The sequence below is a fragment of the Heloderma suspectum genome, chromosome 2 (assembly GCF_057233095.1).
Source record: "Heloderma suspectum isolate Gila_16-S chromosome 2, 16-S_ref, whole genome shotgun sequence".
Lineage (NCBI taxonomy): Eukaryota > Metazoa > Chordata > Lepidosauria > Squamata > Helodermatidae > Heloderma > Heloderma suspectum.
The window spans coordinates 194150227-194171031 of NC_139459.1; the positions used below are offsets into that span (position 1 = coordinate 194150227).

Consider the following 20805-nt stretch of genomic DNA (forward strand, 5'->3'; position numbering starts at 1 on the left):
CACCCCATGCTACTCCTGCAGTGGATGACCCCCATCAGTCATGTGGGCCAATGGAGGCACAGCATGGCTGAAGCCCCAGAGATGGGATGTACTGAAACAACATATTCCATTCCCCAAAGCAAGAGCCATGTAAGTGCCGCTATACCTATAGAGCAGCTTTCCTTAACCTGGGGCCCTTCAGATGCATTGGACTACAACTCCCATCATCCCTGACCAGGGGCTGTGCTGGCTGGAGACTAGACATCTGGAGGGACCCAGGTTGAGGAAGGCTGCTATAGAGAGCTTGTCTGCTGTTAATCAAGCAGGCACAATTGTATATTGGTATTAACATTTCCTAGCCTTTCAGGGGTAAGCGTGTGCAAGGATATAGCCAAACATTTTGACTGCCGACTTCCAGACGATATGCTTGTGTGCATACCCTCACTCTTTAACAATCACTTACTTGAATATTTCAAAAGAAGAGAATGGCAGATTTCCTCTTTAAAACCCCCACAGCCGGCCTTTATGTTTTCAGAAATGGGGGTTGTAAGGGAAAAACTGGAGGCTAAAATGCCATTAATCTGTAAGGGGAAAAAAGATAATTAATATTTTTCTCTTACAGGGTCAGCAGTGGTGTAGTAGTAAACTTTGAAGTGCAGGTGCTCAGCATGACAGCCCCCATAACCACTGGGGGCCCCCCAAGCAGAGTCCAAAACTGCAGGCAGCTGCGTTGATCCCTATCCACAACCCACTTCTAGCAGTTCTCATATCCATCAAGAGCTGGTCTTTTGCGAAGCTAATAGGTCTAAACTGCCCTTTCAGGATGGGGCCACCCCCCAAATACTATGCATTGCAATGGGGAACAATCTATTGCTGCTGGGGAAATTAATCTGCCGCCCTCCTGCAGCCGCTATGAGGATTGCAGCTAAGCTCCAACAGAACAGGCAGGTCTGAGGGGGATGGCAGGTGACATCAGGGTCCCTGCTAATGAAAAAGTGCTGGTGCTGCATCCTTGTGGGCCCCGGCTCCACTACACCACTGGGGGTCAACCAGTGCTTTGTCCCAGAACGCCAGGTGTCATCTGAGACCTGCGACACCCACCACTGCCTCATTCATTCATCCAATCTGCAAACCCCACCTTGAAACTGAGTCTGAGCTGCAGACCTCATAGCCACAGCATCTGAACTCATCTTTGTACTTCTTTGTTCTCCTCCCCAACCCCTTGTGTTTTGCATCATCCAGCCTGATTTCTTTATTTTTATTTATTTGTGGCATTTATATCACACGATCCTCCTCCGCTCCATTCTACCCTCAGGTTAGGCTGGTTAGGCTGAGAGTCAGTGACTGGCCCGAAGTCACCCAGTGAGCTTCATGGCCAAGTGGGGGATTAGAACACAGGTCTCCTGAGCCCAGTCCCAGACCTTAACCACAATACCACACTGCCTCTGGAGAACCCAAAAGCTTGCACACTCTTTTGCGGCATTTCAGTAGGTCCCAATAAAGGGGCTGCCTAAACGTGGAGTTTGGATTTTTTCCTCTTTGTCTCATGCACCAGCATAGCAATCTGTGTCGGGGGGGTTTTGAACAAAATCTTTGTTCCCAATGTCAAATGTGTTATGCCTTTGGAGGGTGGGAAAGCTGCAGTTCTTTTCTTTTTGATTGCTTTTTTGTTTGTTTTAAATGCAACTGTGTAGTCCAAAATGCCTGGCTACTTTTGCAGAGAATGGAGCACAGCTGCATATCATCCCAGAGGGGCCTTGATATGGTGCTTTAATTACCCCATGTGTTAATTGCACATATGCTAAAGCCGAGATGTCCCAGTTGTACCATGGAATGGCCTGCTCCAGATCCTACCTGATCATAATGCAGCGTCACTAGATTGCCTTCCATAAGCTCATAGGGGGAACACAGGAAGCTGCCTTAGGCTGAGTCAGGCAATTGATCCATGTAGCCCAGTACTGTCGACACTGACTGGCAGCGGCTCTCCAGGGTTTCAGGCCGGAATTTTTCTTGCCCTACCTGGGGATGCCAGGGATTGAACCAGGGGCCTTCTGCATGCAAAGCAGGCGCTCTGCCGCTGGGCTACAGCCCCTCAATTGCTCTACCACTGAGCTATGGTCTCAGTAAAGGACCCTGTGCATACGGTCGCTGGAGGTTGAGGTACTCTCTCTGTGGAGAAAGTGCCCCAGCGGACCAAGACAACGGAGTGACTCCGAGAGACTCAGTCTTTCCCTCCATGACTGAGCTGTGTGTTCTCGCTCAGGTACGAGATCCCAGACACCCAAATGGCTGACGAGAAGCAGCTGGAGACCCTGCAGGAGAAGGCAAACTTCCGCAACTTCAAGCCCAAGCCCTTCAACATGCGAGAGTTCTCAGACCGCGCTGGCCACGACATCCAGGAAATGCTGCTCTCATGCCTATTCCGTGGGGAGCTGTGTGGACCAGATGACTTCAAAGTGGTGAGTGGCTGTTCCTTGCATCTGAAAAGTGTGTACATGAGGCGGGGCGGGGCGATTGCTTGACTGCTGTTCTACCACATCAGATCCCTGCTGTGTGCCCAAAGAGAGGAGAATCCCTGTTGCGCTCAGGGGTTGTGGCTGACATTGTTCTGGAGAAGAATAGCATGTCGCAAGACACTGTGTTGACGGCTCTGATTGTGCAGGCTGGCCTGTGATCTTGAGATCTTGGTCAAGGTCTTTGGTGAACATAGGGTAGCCTCCCTGACAGCTTGTTTATCCAATCCGTTATCCTGGAGTTGACCTCTTAACATGCTAGGGGTGTTCATGCAAGCCCCTTGCATGTTTAGTGGACATGCGAGGTGAGAGCGTGACTGTCCCAGCTAGCCGCACCATTCAGGTGGGCATGCACACAGCATTCATGGGACAGGAACCGATTCATGTACAGCTGTATGCAACTGCTGGGGGAGCATGTCTAGTGTGCAGACACCAGTGGCGTGTGGCTAGCAAGTGCTTTGCCATTTAGGGGAATGGCTAGCAGGCATGGTCCCACACCTCCATGTGTTGAGTGAACATGTATGTGCATGTGTGTGGGGTGTGTGTATGGAATGCCTGTACAACCCTAAGAAACGGGATGAATCGGAAGCCAAAAGCCATTGCAACGCATTGATTAAGCCCTAAGGAATGCCAGAATGGTTCAGCTATAACCTCTGACCAACTCTGTCTTGGGTCATTCACAAGTCATGGAGTTCCTCTACGGAACAGTGAACTCTTCCCATTGGAAATAACAAGCTTGCTGTCTTTACGTGACCCCTTCTTCTTGAATCTTGTCTTGTGCATATATAGAAACTCTCACATAATTATTATTTCTATGGTGTCTGCATGGGCATGGTGAGGCTTTTGGGTCAAGGTTGACGTTGGCACGGCTGTGACTGCCCTGGGGCGTTCTCTCTCCCTGTCTTTGTGGAGAAACAGCAAGATGTCGAGAGGCCTTTGCTGGCACCCAAGAGTCCTGGGGGGAAAACGGGCCATTGACTGCCTTCCGCCACTTGTCACAGACATTGTAAGGTCTTCTGGGAGAGGCTGGCTGCTATGGAGGGCCTGTTGGTGCCGTCAGGTTATATAACTATTGAGCTCTGTCTACCTGCTCATCATCTGATTGATCTTAATGTCCAGTCGTGTTGGGTTGTGGTGACTTGTGTGATCCTAAGTGGGTGGGTTTGCTTGCAGGGCTCTATCAGAGCTACACAAACCAGTGTGCTGTAGTGGTTAAGAGTGTTGGGCTGGGACTCGGGAGAGCCAGGTTCTAGTATCCACTTGGCCATGAAGCTGACTGGGTGGCTTTGGGCCAGTCACTGGCTCTCAGCTGAACCTATCTCACAGGGTTGTTGTGAAGATAAATGGAGAGGAGGAAGATAATGTATGCGCTTTGGGCTCCTCGGAGGAAAGGTGGGCTATTAATGAAACAAACAGACAATGAGACTGCTGCAGAACCAAGGATCCCACAATATGCCCCCTGAGCCTTGGATAAAAAAAGTGCAGCCAGCCCCCCGATACGCGATTTATGTCGCATTGTGCCTCTGGCGCTTGTTCCTCTCACACTGCATGGTCGAGGCTTCTTTGTTGTGGCTGTAGCCACACTGCAACATAAAAGCTGTGCATGCCTCATCCACCACACCCCGCGCAAAGCGAGTAAAGGCAAAGCCAGGAGGGGCAGCTCCAGTAATGGCTCACATTCCCTGGCCAGGGGGAGTCGAAATAAAAAAAAAGGAATGATGATAGGAAGAAGGAGCAGGACGGGAAGGAGCAAGGGCGGTCTTGCCATCCACAGGCGGGGATGTATGGAGAGAAACAATTAAGTCTGAGGAGCAAATCATCCATGCAACTTCATCCATTCGATCCAAACATAGACACAAGTGGGATTTAGATGAAGGGTTGGGTAAAAATAAGGCTAAGGAAATGTCAGCTCGGCACTAAAAGCAGCAAACAGAATATGCATGTGTGTCTGCGTGTGCATATATCTATATCTATATCTGCATATCTATATCTATATATCTTGCAAGCTGCATAAATTATACGCATTGAACACATTTGCCTATTTTTGCTTATTTGGTGAAAACTATTCAGCTTTTGCTAGTACTGTTACTGATTGATTGACTTTGAATATGGGTCCATCGGTGTCAATGGTGCCTTAGAGAGCTATATAGGCAGCAGAGACGGGTCCCTGCTCCCAAGAAACTGGCAGACTCAAAGTAGGCAGTGGGGAGGCAAGAGAGGGTGGGAGAAAGGGACAGGCAAGGGTAAGGAGGGATGTGTGCCATTGCATGTACTTAATGATTTGTGCCGTTGTATGTATTTAATTACCACTGCATGTACTTGATTATAGTTGGAATGAGGTTTAAGGACCAAAGCAGACATGAAGCTAGTCACGTAGTTTGCCTTTGCATAGTTGGTTGTTTGGGGGGGGGGGTGCAAATATGGGAGAAGGGGAACGAGCCAGATCAGGACCATGGCAGGGGGCATGGGGGTTGATCCTTTACTCCTGCTGTAGACCTGATTGGAATCCGCAGACGTACACACATACAGACGCCTGCTATTTGCAAGGGGAGGAAAGCTCCCATTGGTGCCAGTGAGAGATTTCTCTCATTGCACATACCAGGTATTTGCAATTCTAGTTGGGATCGTGGCTGGGAAAAAGGGTTAGACCCACCCCACATCCTTCTCTTATGCCACAGTCCCAAGCTGACTCAGCTCTCACCCCCACTGAAAAAGCTATGTTGCAGGGGCAAAACGCAGGACAAACATCATGTCTAGTTTGGCCCGAAGACAGAACCTCTGGTGCCAAACCTCAGGCCTGGGGGCCAAATCTGGCCCTCTGGGGTCCCCCAGAAGGCCACGCCTGCTTTCACTGGCCCCACCCCCTTTCCTCCAACCACCCACTGTTTGGTGGTTTCCCAGCTTTTCTGCAGTTTTTCCCCATTCTAAAAGGTTGAAATGCTTCTCCTAAGGCTTGGCTAGTGGCACGAAGAGCTCTAAGCTAAAACTTGCTGGAATTTCTTTGTAGTTTTGGCCCACCCACTGCTGGAATGCAGCCTCTGAAAGCTTCTCTGAAATGGACCATGAGCCTGTTTAGGAGGCAGCACCACATATATGGAGCAGCAAGGGAGAGTGGGCAGAGGCATTTAGAGGAGGGGGAAACCTGTGGTCAGCTGAGGGTGGTGGGTTTGGAGGAGGAGAGGACACAGGCAAAGGATATGAAGAGGAATGAGAAGCAAAAGATCGAGTGGGGCAAGGCCATGGATGCTTCTGAAAGTTAGGAAAAGGAGTTTGGGCTAGGTATGGAAGGGGATGGGAAATCAGTGGAAAACTCTGAAGGAGGGGTGCCAAACCTCTTTCAGCCGGGGGGCCAAATTCCATTTGGAGAAACTCTGGCTGCATTCCATTGGTGGGTGGGACTGAAGGCAAAAGGGGCAAGGCCAAAAATACAAGTACACATTGGCTGAAAACTCTTACTGCCCGTGACTAAGCCGTAGGGGAAACACTTCAACCTTTTAGAATGAGGGTGGCCACTTAAAATGCCACCAAAAAGGAGGAAATGCATCACCAACAAGGAGGACAAAATAGGATACCAATTTGCATACCATTTACATATGCAAATGTATATGTATAGGGGCATATTTAGAAATACTAACTGGTATTTAAATAGAAATACAAGACATCTCACCATAGTGGAGTAGACTGACCTGTGTGTCTGCTGCTGTCCAGGTGCTTTGATGGGAAACTTCAAGGCCTCAGCCTGCTCTCCCTCCATATGGTCTATTGACTTTAAACCAGCTGGAGAGCCCACCAAACAGAGAATGCCCTCAAATAGAGGACTCCTCTTGGCCAGCTCTCCAAAACAGAGGACTGTCCTCTGTAATGTAGGACACTTGGCCATCCTGACCCTGGGGGTGGGGATGTGCAAAAGCCAGGAAAAAACCCAAACAGTAGGCAATAGGGGGAAAGGGTGTGGGGCTGCGGGGAAGAGGGCATGTCCATCTGGGCAAAACTCAAGAGGGCTGGATTGGAATTCCAGATTTGGCCTGCAGGACTGAGGTTCAACACCCCTGCTCTAAAGGGATGACAGACAGCCTGAGTGATAGAAAGGTAAATATTTTGGCAGCACTATTTTTAATACAGGTGAGACGATTGAAGTGTGAATGAGGAAGGCCAGAGGGGAGAAGGTTGTAATAGTCAAGGTGGGAGGTGACCAGATAATGAACTGGGGTTTTACTTGTGAAAGAAGGGAGAGAGGGAGAGAGGAATAGCTGGGTCTTTGCTATGTTCCTGACTCCTGACTGCTTGACATCCTGTTCTCCTTCCTCTCTGGCTTCTGAGATTTTTTATCAAGCATTGCCCATAAAAATCAAACCTATCTTCACTTTCTTAAGGGCTAAAAAACTTGCTTTTCAAAAAATTACTTCTCTAATGTGGTGCAACTGAAGGATCGTCATCTTCCATATGAATGAACATTTTTATTATTGTGTTGTTTTGTTGTTATATTTTATTGTTGTTTTGATGGTATTACATTTCATGTTCACTGCTTTGATATCTCTGTAGAAAGGGGTATATAAAATTGATATATAAATAATAATAATTTGCCCATAATTTATTATCATCATTGGAGGCCATGTTATATGCCCCCCCACATAGAGAGGCTGGGTTGGTGAGGACTTGAGATGGGGCCTTTTCGGTAGCAGCACCCACACTGTGGAATTCCCTTCTGAGGGAAGTAAGATTAGCTCCTTCATTACCTTGCTTTAGATGGGTAGCAAAGACTGTTCTGTTCCATCTGGCTTTTAATGTGGTGCATGTTTTTTTAATGTCACTCTTCAGTTGTAATTGTAATGCCACACTGAAATTGTACGGTATGGTGTGGTTTTTGCATCTGTGTTGCTTGTTTCTATCATATTATTTAGTGTACATTGCCTTGGGCACCTGGTAAGCAGTGGCTGCGATTTCTAAATTTAATAAGAAAGAAAGAACATTGCAGAAATGTGGGATACCCAAAGCCCTGTTCTGCAGCCCCTAGATACACTTTTCCTTGTGGATTTGAGAAGTTAGAAGCTTGAATTTAGAGATTATAATCTAACGGGAATAAAGGCTTTCTGTGCTGGGGAGGTGGCACATGGCAGAATGTCACACAAATTGTAGCCTTGTCCAGAAACCCATGGGAAAAGACTGTTGGGGCATCCCATACTCCCAGGGACATAAAAACATAAGAAGAGCCATGCCGGATCAGATCAGAGGTCTATCTAGCCCAGCCTTCTGTTTACCACCGTGGCCAGCCAAATGCCCCAATGAGAAGCCCACAAGCAGGGCATGAGTGCAACAGTACTTCTCCTGCTCATGTTTCCCAGCAACTGGGAAGACCTTTACATAGCAAGTCCTTGTACAACCTTAGGAAGAAACTCACTCCCTTTGATACTGGAGGTAATGCATAAAGCATTGATGCCTAAGTCGCTCTGAATTTGTCTAGTCCCCTTTTAAAGCCATCCAGATTGGTGGCCATCACTACATCTTGTGGTAGCGATTTCTATAGTTTAACGATGCACCGTGTACTTCCTTTTATCTGTCCTGAATCCTGCACCAATCAGATTCATTGGATGACCCCATTGGGTTCTAGTACTATGAGACAAGGAGAAAAACATCTCCCTATCCACTTTCTCCACACCATACCTAATTTTATAGACCTCTATCATGCCCCCCCTTTTTTCTAAGCTAAAAAGTCCCATATGTTTTAATCATCCCTCATAGGGGGAGTTGCCGCTTGATCATTTTGGTTGCCCTGAGTACTTAGACCACTCTTGTTATATGGCTGCTAACACCTGTTCCTGGTGGAAGTGTCCCATTGTCAGTCCACAGCAGGGGTGGGGAAGTGTGGCCCTCCAAATGTTGTTGAACTACAACTCCCATCATCCCTGACTATTGGCCATGCTGGCTAGAGCTGATGGAAGATGGCATTCAACAACTGCTGGGAAGGCCACAAGTTTCCCACTCCTAGTCAACCACAAACCAGTAGTTCTCAAAGTTTGCCACAGTGAGCTTCCCTCTCAAAGCACTGAAGTGCTCCCAGTGGTGAATCCTGGATGGAAGGAAAGACTTCTGCTGTGTATGGGTGAGGACACACCCCAAGACGATATGGGACCAGAATATATGAAGGAATGCCTCCCCCCGTTTGACCCTGCCACCCACTGCATCCAACATCCCACCACCTTTGGAGGCACAGTAGGCTGGGATGCAAGACAGAGTCTTTTCTGCTGTGGCACCCAGGTACTCCCTCCCTAGAGAGGTTCAGCTGGAGAACCTTAAAAGGGAGCCTCTTAAGTTTTAGCTGTGTTCACTTTTAAGCTTTAGTTGTCCTGACTTTTAAATTTTATTTCACCAGGCTGTTTAGTTTAATTTGAAGATTAATCTCTCCTCTTGATTATGCTCCTTGTTTTATTCTGCTTCTGGTTTTATTGTGTTTAATTGATTTTATTGTATTTTGATGGTTTCACTAGGAGCTGCTTTGAGGCCTTAAAGCGGCATATAAACATTTTTATAAATAAAACCATTAAACGGATGATGGAGAAGCTTAGCAGCGAGGAAGAGTTGTTAGTTACAGATCAGATAAGTAGTATCCAGGATGCCCAACAGATTATTATGTGAACTTTCTTCTTAAGGACTGCAATAGGTTGGTCACAGCAAAAATGGCGAATTTTTTAGCAATTGCTATTAACGTGAGGGCCACAAAGCCTTCCTGATTTTTAAATCGCATAATGCTAGTTTTAATTGTATTTAATGTTTTTATCTGTTTGGCAAACTTTTGGTAGACTTTTTATGGACACTGGACAGCTTGTCTGCTTGTTTTATGTTTGATTATGTATACCTGTGTGAATATTATTACAAACTGCAATGGCCATTGGCTTGGTGCAAACAAAATGTGATTTGATTTGATCAGATAAGTAGGATTGTCCCAAACATCTTGCCTAAATGTCAGCTAGAAGCTTTTCCGGAGTGCTCACCCAGTCGGTTAATTCCCTCTAACCATTTCAGAGCAGGGAGAGCCCACTGAATAGGATCTCAAAATTCTGGCCATCTCCCCCAGTGATTTTATTTTATTAAAACATTTCTATCCCACCCTATATCATTAAGATCTCATTAAGAATAATGTGGCTGCAGGGTATGGGTGTGGCAACAGGATGGATTTAGGATCAAATAGAGTTTGTACCTTTATCTAGTAACTCCTTGTACATCCTTAGGCGGGTTCACATGTACCGACACCCAGTTTGGAAACCACGGTCCTAATCCAAATGTGCGCACATAAAACCCTCTTAGAAAAACAATACCATATTGGTCAGCTGTTTTGTGGGGACTAAATCCACCCCCTCCAAATCCTCCTCGCCCCAACAGCTGATAGGAACAACACCTGCTATTCTAGGAGGAGTCCATCACTGGTGTAATGGCGGAGGTACACAGGAGGCTATAGCCCTGAGGCTTTTTCCAGAGCAGGAACACTGTCAACCTTTGCCACAGCAGTCAATCTCGCTGAATGGAAAGAAAGAGGCCTCCATCCGCTGTACCAATTCTATGAGGAGGAATTAAGCCAACCAATAAAAATGGAGGCTTTAAAAGAACAGTTGGGCAACCTAACATTGCCCTGGCTTTTGAGTTGCCAACTCTGGTCCTTTTTGAGTTCCCCTACGGTGAAAAATGAGGCCACTAGAAGCCTCACTATGTTTGAAAAATTAATGGTAGGGAACTCGGGAGAGACCCGGGGATTTATTTCTGTAACATACAAACAGTTCCTGCATTTCACATTTGATTGAACCACTCCACAAAAAACTTGGGGGGAAACCAACCGGAACTTTAAAGTAGATGACTATGACTGGCAACAGCTATGGGATAAGCCTCCATATAAATCAATATCAGCCCGAACTAGAGAGATGTCACTGAAAAGAGTCCATGGGTGGTATCTGACTCCAAGGCATCTCTCACTTCTGACGCACCCTGGGGCTTTTTTCAGAGCAAGAACACTGACAACCTCTGCCACAGCAGTCAAACTAATCGACATACCTGCCTTTTTCTGGCAAGTGAATAAGGCGATAATGAGGCAAATTATTGTTTCTGACAGTAGCATAGAGAAGGCCGGAGAATGAGGAAATAATCAAGCAGGGTCTGGATACTTCTCTCCTTTTCTTTGATGGGCTTCCTACTTCAGGCTAGCAGTTTAAACGATAACACTTTGCATGATTGCTTGCATTTTCAATTAAAAAGCTGACATTTCAGCTGGCTGAAGATCTTTTGTTCAAGCTCATTGTCTTTTACAAGTTGAGCCTATGCAGTCAGAAGTAAGCACCACTGAATTTAATTTAACTTACTCCTGGGTAACTATGCATATGATTGCTGTCATGCGCCATTAACTTCATTGTGAGAATTAGTTGGGGGTTTCTTTGTTTAGGAAGTCTGTGTTTTATTGTGGCTTTCGAAGCAGAGTGCTAGCTTCTTGGAGTAGAAATAATAGAAAATCATCCTGCCTTGTCTTTCTATCCATCCATGCATCCATCCATCCTGGGGACATGGTAAGGGACTCTCCTTGGAGGCATGGGCATGGGGGCTGTCATGATGAGTTCCTGCACGTCAACATTTACTGCTACGCCACTAGACTCCATGAGGGCAGCCCTGACAGCTGGATTGAGGAAAGCAACTGCATGCACACCATTCATGTACAGTTCCTCATCCATCTTGGGCTGTGGCCTGTGGTCTTCCTTAGCTGGATTGGTAGTGTTGTGTTGTGCATACTCACCTGTCATAGAAAGTTTAGAAGACACACACGTCAAGAAGCCAAATATCCCTTCTCTCTCTCTCTCTCTCTCTCTCTGATATACACACACACATACACACACGCGCGCACGCGCAAATAGAACATGGGAAACTCCTGTCTCTGTCCATGTACAATCACCTTGTGCCACCTTGTGACCAAACCATATAGTGACACTATCCACACATCACCACAATGAGGTTAAGAACTATAATGACATATCTCAAAGCTCCTGTGTCCTGCTTTAGGTCTCAATGGGAAGCTCTGGCTCAAATTAAGCTCTGCCCATAGCCAACTTTACCTGCTGCCTTTCATCCAGGATTGGATGCCTGGAATAATCCTGAACCACCTCTGTGTGATATGAAGGAATGTTCCAAAAATACTTTTCCCCAAAGGTGAGCTGGATTCTTTCTTCAGCTGTCCACACAGTTGTTAATTCCCTGTAGCCATTTCCAGGGAAGGGGAAGCCCACTGAACAGGAATGAAAAATTCTGCTTACCTCCAGAAATTAAGCAGCAACACCACCAGGCCTGGTGTCGGCACCCTCAGGCAGCTGCCAGGGCTCCAGTGCCCCCGCAGGGCCAACCAGTGATGATGCCTGCCCTGGCGCCCTCGTTACTGGGTGGCTGGATCTGGGAAGCGGCCATTTTACATTTCCCACAATCTCTCGGAACAACACTACATTGGGTATTCAGGGCATTGTGGGAATGGGGGGGGGGCTTTTCAGCCACCTTGCTGCTACTTTACCAGGTGAAGCTGGGGGTGGGGGGCATAGTAAAGGAGAGCACCAAAGAGCATGTTGCTGAGGACACCCTCAGCTCTGGAGTCGGCTCTGACCGCTGCCGAATATGTCAAGTGTTTAATTAGTTAACCCAGGTGCTTGGCAGCTGATGATGGGGAGTCAGGATGATCATTTTACAGCAGAGCATAACGCAGATATCTCAAGGCAGCACTGAAAGAGCTTTATCTCCTGTTGCAGCGGCCAGGCACTAAGGCCTATCTATTGCTTGGGTAGTTTGGGCATGGAGGGGGGGAAAACTCACTGGCGGATTCCATGTCTTCCTTGTATCTCATCTCTTTCCATCTCTGTGAGTCTTTCTATCTACCCTGTCCAGCACTCCACTCTCTCGGCTTTCTCAGTATTATGTCCAGTCCATCTCTCCACATCTCACTCTCCTTCATCTCTAGCCCCATGTCTGTTTGTGTTCAGCACCTCCCCTCTTCTGTGCTTCCCCCCACCCCGCCCCTTCCCCAGAGATGTACTTTGCTGATATAAAGGGCTCCTTGCAGGAGACACATGGGGGAAGAGAACACAACATGGGGGGGGTCCCCTCTCTTTCCATCTCCATTGCCTCTTCCTTCCAAAGCGGAGCTTGTAATGAGATGTCAGGCGCAGAAAATTCAGCCAGAGTGAGCAAGACAAACAACAAAACAGAGAAACATAAATAGACACGCAGACGCTTGGTATATCAGTGGAATATAATTCCCAGTCACTCACTCGAGCTTTGTCATCTCTCCCCTCAACGCTCATCCTGCTCTATACCAGGCAGGGTTTGTTTCATGCTGCGCCAACACAACACGTACGATCCGAGGCACAATAGAGTCAGCGTCGCTCCCTCTCTCACTAGGTTCAGCTGGAAATTATATGGTAACGGGCCTGCTTTGCGGGAAAGTTGGCTGATAAATGCCACAGAGAGAGACGGTGTTGCTTCTTGAGAGAGATCAGCCTTTCCCTGGGGGCCCAGTTAGGAGGCTCAGTGATGCTTCTTCTTCTCTTCCGCTTTGTGGTCCTTGATGACAACATGGGCTCCTTCCCTCCATGCAACAGAATATAGCCAGCCAGCCACCTATCTATAAGCAGTACTCATACTCAATAAAAGCAGGAAAGGAGGCAACCTCAAAACATTCGCAGCCTATGTGTGAGACACAGCTTGTGATTCCGATGGCTTTCTTCTCTTGCCTTTGTTCATTGGAGGTTGGACCAGGTGCACTGTACACAGAGGGCCAGACAGAGTTTTTTCAGAGATGGGTATAATTCATCTCCCTGTTAGGACTATAATAAATCCTAGTTGATTAACCTATATAAGTCCCAACTGATCAATTGTATGAGCTTTAATCTATCAATTGATTGTTTAAAATAATCTATCAGTAGTGCAGCCCTGTGCTTGTTTACTCAGAAGTAAACTAAAGTAAACTTGTGGTTTTAATGTTCTGTATTTTTTAAATTGTTTTATTGTGTGTTGTTTGGATTTAATTTTTGTGAACCGCCCAGAGAGCTTCGGCTATTGGGCGGTATAGAAATGAAATAAATAAATAAAATAAATAAAATAAGTAAGTCCTAGTGAGCTGATTGGGATTTACTCCCAAGTAAATGTACAAAGGGTTGCAATGTTCAAATCTGCATACATTTCCTTATGATAAAAACCAGTCGTTCTAAAGAAAAAAATACTTTGATTTTCTAGATAATGCGCACCTATGTCACAGCAAACATTGCCTTAGACAAGGCATTTGCCCTTCTCTCTCTAACAAGAGAGAATGCCTCTTGGTAGATAGCACTTGTTATCTGCAGGATTTTTTTGTATTTCTTAAATAAAGACTTATATTAAATTCATTTTTTTAATCAATCTTCTTCCTCTTCAGGGGGCATTCCCCCCCCCCATCAAAATATTTTAAATTGATGGAGCCCATCAATTAAACATTGCAGTCCTAGTCCTTTTGCCTTATCAGATTCTGACTTGTTACAGTCAAAGTAGCTATACTTCAGTCCAGAGATGGCTACTTTGACAGAGCTGGTCCTGTTGCTTTGCAATTTATGCGACAGGCGACAGCTGGGTTCTATTGGCGTACCACCCAGTCTTTGGTTGCAGTAAACACACCATGTTTGAAGGGGAAATGCATGTCACTAAACATACAAGAACCTGAGAACAGCTGTGCTGTATTGGACCAAAGTTTCTTCTAGTCCACCATTCTGTTTCGTTTTAGTGGCCAGCCCTTAGCCTCTGGGAAGCTCATAAGCAGGGCATCAAGGTAAATAGCTCTTCCTTGTTGTCTGTGGCCCATGTCTGGTATTCAGAGCTACAGTGCCCCTAGCCATGGAGGTTCTATTTAGCTATTTGCCTTTTAGGTTAGATGTTTATTGGAGCAAATGCCAGTGGAACCTGCCTACCACAGGAAGCTTGAAGTGGCACCATTTGTGGATTGTTATCTCCCTTCACAGGAATGGGGGACAGATTATGGGTCCCAAGATAGCAGAAGACCCAAATTACATCCAAAATGCTTTTATCTCAAAGATGTGTACAATGATACACATAATATATAAAATACCCATAACAATATAATCATAGCAATATAATCAACAAAGAACCGGAATGAGGGAACACATCCACTTTGACAAATAGCCTTTAGGAATGGCTCTCTTTAAGATATGATGGATGATATCTGAGAATATCTTGGCTTAAGAGCCAATAATTGAAATAAATTGTTTTAGAGACTTTGTCATTATACGAGTTTATTTGGCACTCGGGCAGAAGCATTACAGGTGGACAGGCACAAGTACCACCACGTGAGTGAGACGATTTCAGTTTGATAATAACACAAATGGATTCCAACAGAAATTTCAAGGAATTAGTGTTTTTCAAGGAATTCAAATTCGAATTAATCATATGAACTTGATAGAGACTATTTGCCAAAACAGATGTGTTCTGTAGTTGGGTTATTTGTTGAATATATTGTTACATGTTTTCCATGTATGGTATTTTATATATGATGTGCCTCTATATACATGTTTTAAAATAAAAGCATTTTGTATGTAATTTAGGTCTTGTGCTGTGCTGGGATACAATTTAGAATATCCATATTTTGTTCAGATTATACCCTTGAAGAGATTCTGGGGATGCTTAAAGGAGCTTCTCTGCAATGATTTGAAGTGGTGATGGGGTTAATGCCTTCCTTTCTTCCCAGATTGGAGTCTGTGCAGCATAACACAGCCAGGACTGATCAGCATACGTTCCCGAATGTCCACTTACTCTATGAGGGGAGGATTGAATGAACTCTCCTTGTTTACTTTTGGGAAGAAGCTGCCAATGCATCTCAAATTAATTACTTTTCTGTCAATAACAATATCTAGCCCCTGTGTGGGTAGAAAGATCAGTGGGAGCTCTTAGCTTTTTACTTGAGAAGCTGAAATGCAACCAAAACATTAAATGCTGAGCAGTTCATAAGAGCATCAAGAACATTACTGAATGCCTAGCCAGAAACCTCAGTGCCCTCTCAGATCAACTCAGCTTTGTTTACTGGGTCTACCAGAAACGCCACAGTAGGATGGATTTGGAGAGAGGGAGGAAGGGGAGTCCATGTGCCTCAGCACGTTTGCTTCTGAACTACCATAGATTTCTGATATGCACCAAGGCCATGCACCAAGGCCATGCACCAAGGCCATGGACGTCACTGATACTTAAGCAATGGCCGCTGACGCTCTGAGTCATAGCAGGGGGACAGAGGCAGCAGCGTCTCTGTTTCAAAGCTAGCCTAATCAAAAGAGGGAAATAAGCACGGGGTATTTACATACATGGAGAACTTTCAGGCTCTCTGTGGTCTGGGTGGGTGGTCACAGCGCCATTAGGAGGCCGGGTTCTTCAGGCGGAAAATCCAAATTCTGTTCTCAGAATAAAGCACACCAAAGGCAAAGGGTGGTTCTGGGCGTTTAAATGCACTTTGCCAATAGGCAGCAAGGCTATCAACAGAATATAACCAGCCGGGGGAAGCACATCAGGAGATGAATGTACTCTGGGTAGAGCTGGTTAATGATGTTAATGGGGTGCTTCCAGATTAGGCGTTCATTGTGCAATTGCACGAGTTTACAGGGGGTCTAGACAACATCGTCCCTCCCCCGCTTTCCCACCACTGCTTCTGTCTTTTTCTCTTCCCACAAAAAATCTGTTAACAGAAGAAGAAAAAAAGAAAAAAGATGGAATAGCTGCACATGCCTTTTGATGGGTAGTGCTAGGAGCCCTCAGTTTGGAATCATCCCTGCTGAGATCCAGGCCGGCGCCAAGGGTAGGCATGCTTGGGCACCTGCCAAGAGCCCACACCCCAGCAGGGGCCCACTGACAAGAGTGCCTTGGAGTTGCTCTTCCTCTTCACCACTGCAACCTGCTTGTTCACCTGCCTCTCATTCTGGCCCAGACAGAGGCGGTGGCAAGAAAGAGCAGGAGTAGCAGCCACTGCCTACTTGCTCCCTGGCTCTCTGCCTGTCAAGCAAGCAAGTGGTAGCAAAGATGAGGGGAAAAGATGAAGAGCAATAGCAGCTGGTGGCAGTGGTGGTGAGAAGGTAAACTCACTGAGGGAGGCCCATGGAGGGTGTCTTGTCCAAGGGCCTGCATAAACCTGGAGCTGGCCCTGCTGAGGTCAAAAAGGTGTCAAAGGGGCCTCCAAGCAGGTGACCTCCACCCCCAGTTTGTACAGGGCACCTGGGACAATGAGAGGCAGTGCAAGAGAGCTTTTCACTACCCCCACAAACTTTAACAGAGTGAGGGATTCTGAGACGGGATTTCTTACTTCATGTCTGGTATCCCTGGAAGACCAGAATCAGCACAAATATGCACTGCACCCAGTGTTTTTCAGGTGTTGTGCAAAAGGCGTCACAAAGGATGCTGGGAGACCATGAGGATGACGGGGGGTAGGTGTTGAGGTGGAGTGATGGGGGAGACTAGGCTGATCATAATGCAAAACCATGCCTCAGAGGAGTCTGTTGTGCTCTGTCAGTTCACCTCTGTGATCCTTTGCACAATTACTTGGGAGCAAGCCCCATTGAACACAGCAGGACTTACTCCCAAGTAAACATGCATAGGATTGTGCTGCAAAGGGATCAGCTGATAGTCTCTTAACTGGCTTTCTCTCCTCCCACTACCCAAAAATTAAAATGCCATTGGAGCCAAGTGTACAGTAGTTGGGTTTCTGGCACTAAAGAGGTATTCCATCCAGCCCAGTCTCAAATATGTCTAGCTGGAAGTCCCGTTACGTTCAAGTGTGACTTACTTCTTGGCACAAGTGCTTAGGATTCTAGCTGTGTGGCCCATATTTACTCAAAAGTCAGTCCCTCTGAATTCTATAGGGCTTACTACCAAGTAGTATGCACAGGGATGGTAATCCTGGTGCAAATACTTTATGGTGTTTTGATGTTAACAGAATCTGGAATATTTGGTGAAAGACAAAGTGATCGCAACGCCAATGAGAAAGAGAAGTAGTAGAGGCAGAAAAATATGAACTAGGAGCACTGGGGAAAACTTAACATGAGCCCCCCACACACACACACACTCCCCTGACTTCTTAAGCTATGCTTAAGCAATGGATGGGGAATATTTTCAGCCCGAGAGCCCCGTTTTTTCATGGCTCACCTTCTGGGGCCCACATGGCAGTGGTAGATGGGCCCAAAGGAAAAAGTGGGAGGGGTCATCCCCACTCTCTCTCGTACACACTGTATACATGCACAGACAAATACACCTCCACCCATCATCACACACACCTTTCCCTCCCCAGTTGCGATCTTGACAAAGATCCCTGCACCCTGTGGCATAGGCTTGAAGAAAAAGCTTTGACTGACTCCAGTGGGAGCTTAAAAAAGGAAAAAGTGATTGCCATGGGGGTGGGGCAAGAAGAGTTGGCTGTGGGCTAGCCCAGCATGGCCTAATGTCTCCTCACTTTCTAAGCTTCGGTCAGAAACTGTATATAATTGTTGTTGTTCAGTCGTTCAGTCGTGTCCAACTCTTCGTGACCCCATGGACCATAGCACGCCAGGCCTTCCTGTCCTGCGCTCTCTACTTTTAAGCAATTCTGTTTGTGCCCATAAGGTCTAGAAACGTGGTTTTTTGTTGTGGCTGCTCAAAATAATGGTGAGATGCCTGTTTCAATTCAGTTATTGAAATGTAACAATGCCCTGATGCCCAGGTTTTTTCATTCCAGTTGCAACTTAAGCTGAAATCACATGTAGATTTTAAATTGCTTTAGGATGCAATCCTATGCATGTTTAGACAGAAAAAAAGTCCTGCAACTCCCAGCATGCCTGAGTCAGCTATGTTGGCTGGGGTATGCTGGGAGTTGCAGGTCATTTTTCTGTCTGAACATGCATAGGATTGCACCCTTAATTAGCAACTGGGAGAGCACAGAAGGAAGAGGGGAGAAAAATATGAGCCTGCCTACTTATCAGACCACCCACAGAGGCCCTCTTGTGTATCCCACTGATACCTCTAGTACAATTTGTTGGGACTGTGGAGAGGGCTTTCTCAGTACCTCTGCCCAGACGTTGGCACTCCCTCCTGAGGGAAGCCCACCTTGCTCCTTCTGTAATGGTTTTTCACCACATGGCAAAACCCTTCCCTTTTAGGAAAGATTGGCCACTGTGTGAACAGAACGCTGGCCTAGATGGACTCTTGATCTGATCCAGCAGGGCTGTTCTTATGAAGGCTTTTGGGCCATAAACTGTTTTAATCTTTTTGGTGTTTCTGTCTGTTACAGGGTTTAAAAATGGTGTTTGTTTCGGGACAGCTGTTATTTTAACTGAAGGTGATTTAATGTTAATTCAATTTATTTTGCTGCTTTTATTCTTTTATTGTCATTTTTGATACGGGTTTGAATTGCTTTACAACTGTTAGCCTCCTTTAAGTTGTTCAAAAAGGCAGGAAATACTTTTCTGAAAGAAAGAAAGAAAGAAAGAAAGAAAGAAAGAAAGAAAGAAAGAAAGACAGACAGACTACATCTTCATACACACAAGCACTTTTGTACAGGGAGATAAGGTTAGACTGTGAAAGAAGCCATTATGGAAAGAGGACTAAAAACACGTTTCAGAGAGAATACGTCTGCCACACACAAAAATGAAGGAAGGCTGTAGGTCCACCTTCTTGCGCAGCCTTGAAAAAACAAAACACAACCATGAAGCGAACACATTTCAAACTGCATTTCCGTCTTTCAACACATGCCAAAAACGACAGGGAAGAACCTCCAAAGTGCTCCAAGCAGCACATGTGGGTCTTAAAATGCCCAGTACTATACTTGCTTGGCAGAACCAGTTCATGAGAGATCCCACTCTGGGTGGACTGAAACTTGGTGTGGCAGCGAGGACTGGCGAGGAAGAAGCCTCACCTGTTCCTGCCATGGCTTTGTTCTTGTTGCTTGGCTTATTCCTCACCAGCAGGCTGGGAGGATAATTTAATGAATTTGATTAGAAAAAGCTGGCTTTCCTGTACTATATTTATGCTCCTCCCTGGGTCCGCCTTGCTTGCAGCCTCGCGCTTTGTGTCTACTCAGCGTGCTGCGGAAAAGCCTTTGCCCTGGTTGTATATGAATAGATTTTCCCTCCCTGGATTTCAATATGGGCTCCTTCTCCCTGCTGAAATATTTGGCTGCATCTCCTTGCACAGGGAGACTTCCTGGGGCTTTGTCTGGGTGGGCGTGTTAATGTGGAATTGCTTTCCCCTTGGGGGGGAGGGGAAGGCTACCACTATGCCTTCCTGCTGCCTCCCCATGGCAGAACCTCTCCTATCCTCTCCCTCTCATTTATTCTCTTCCATTCTTAGTCATACAAAGGTTCTCCAGTTCTCCCTATGCCCATTCCTGGGGTGAGGGAAGAGTTTGCCCACAGTGCTGCTGGGAAACATGAGCTAGACACGAGGGCGATCTGCCCCCTTCCCTCTCTGGGGCAGGACTGCTGCTGTTACTTTGAGCTGTTCAGCCATGTCATAATTCATACTTCCCTAATATTTTAGATTGAGCCCCAGGGCCAACATTTCAGGGAGCATCACGTCAAGCATTGCTTTGAATGTTAAGCCTTAAAACAGAACATTCAAGAAAAGAAAGGGAAGGAAACCAGCTTTTGATAGTGCCCTCACACACACCCTCTACACCAGGAGATGCAGTAAAGATGATTTTTTTAAAAAACCATTTTAAGTGGAAGATGGCAAAATCAGCGAGAGGCTTTTAGACAGGTTTTAAAAAACAGCCTTAAAGGTTAATTTCCACTGCCTCCTCCCCACTTGGATGGCTTCCGCTAATGCTGTGCCAAGCCAGGTCCAGTACCATAAGCATCATGCTGCATGGGTAGCTGCAGCCACCACTGCATTGGGCAGGGGAGAAAGGGGAGCCTGGCTTGGATGGGGGACATTTGAAGGAACTATTTATTCCTCACTCCCATCATGAGATCTTGCAGTGGCAGCCCGCCACACACACACCCTCCGAGTGGAGGCTGAACCAGGTTGAGAAGTTACACCTTGCAAGGCATTGCTGGCTTGCTCAATGGTGAAACAGAGCACCCCTTTCCCTTGACTTGCAAGGAGCACAGTCACATCTTTAGGGGTGCCATTTATTTATTTTTTCCCCTAGCTCTGTCCCTTTGCCTTTAACAGCAGCCTGACAACATGCGAAGCTTTACTCCCATGCCAGGAAAAGCTTCGCCTCCTAATTTTTTGTGCTTCGGGCTGCTGTTTAAGAAGGCACAGGAGCAGAGACAGGAAAAAAGTTGACGATGCTATAGCACCC

The 20805-nt window shown here is 46.4% G+C and overlaps 1 protein-coding gene across 1 annotated transcript in view; it reads left to right on the forward strand.

Annotated features, from left to right (window-relative positions):
• Positions 1-20805, forward strand: part of ASIC1 (acid sensing ion channel subunit 1) — a 187340-nt gene that overhangs the window by 5809 nt on the left and 160726 nt on the right. Inside the window, exon 3 of the mRNA XM_084832321.1 lies at positions 2243-2438. Within this exon, the coding sequence (XP_084688447.1) occupies positions 2243-2438 (196 nt within the window). The remainder of the gene's footprint in view (positions 1-2242; positions 2439-20805) is intronic.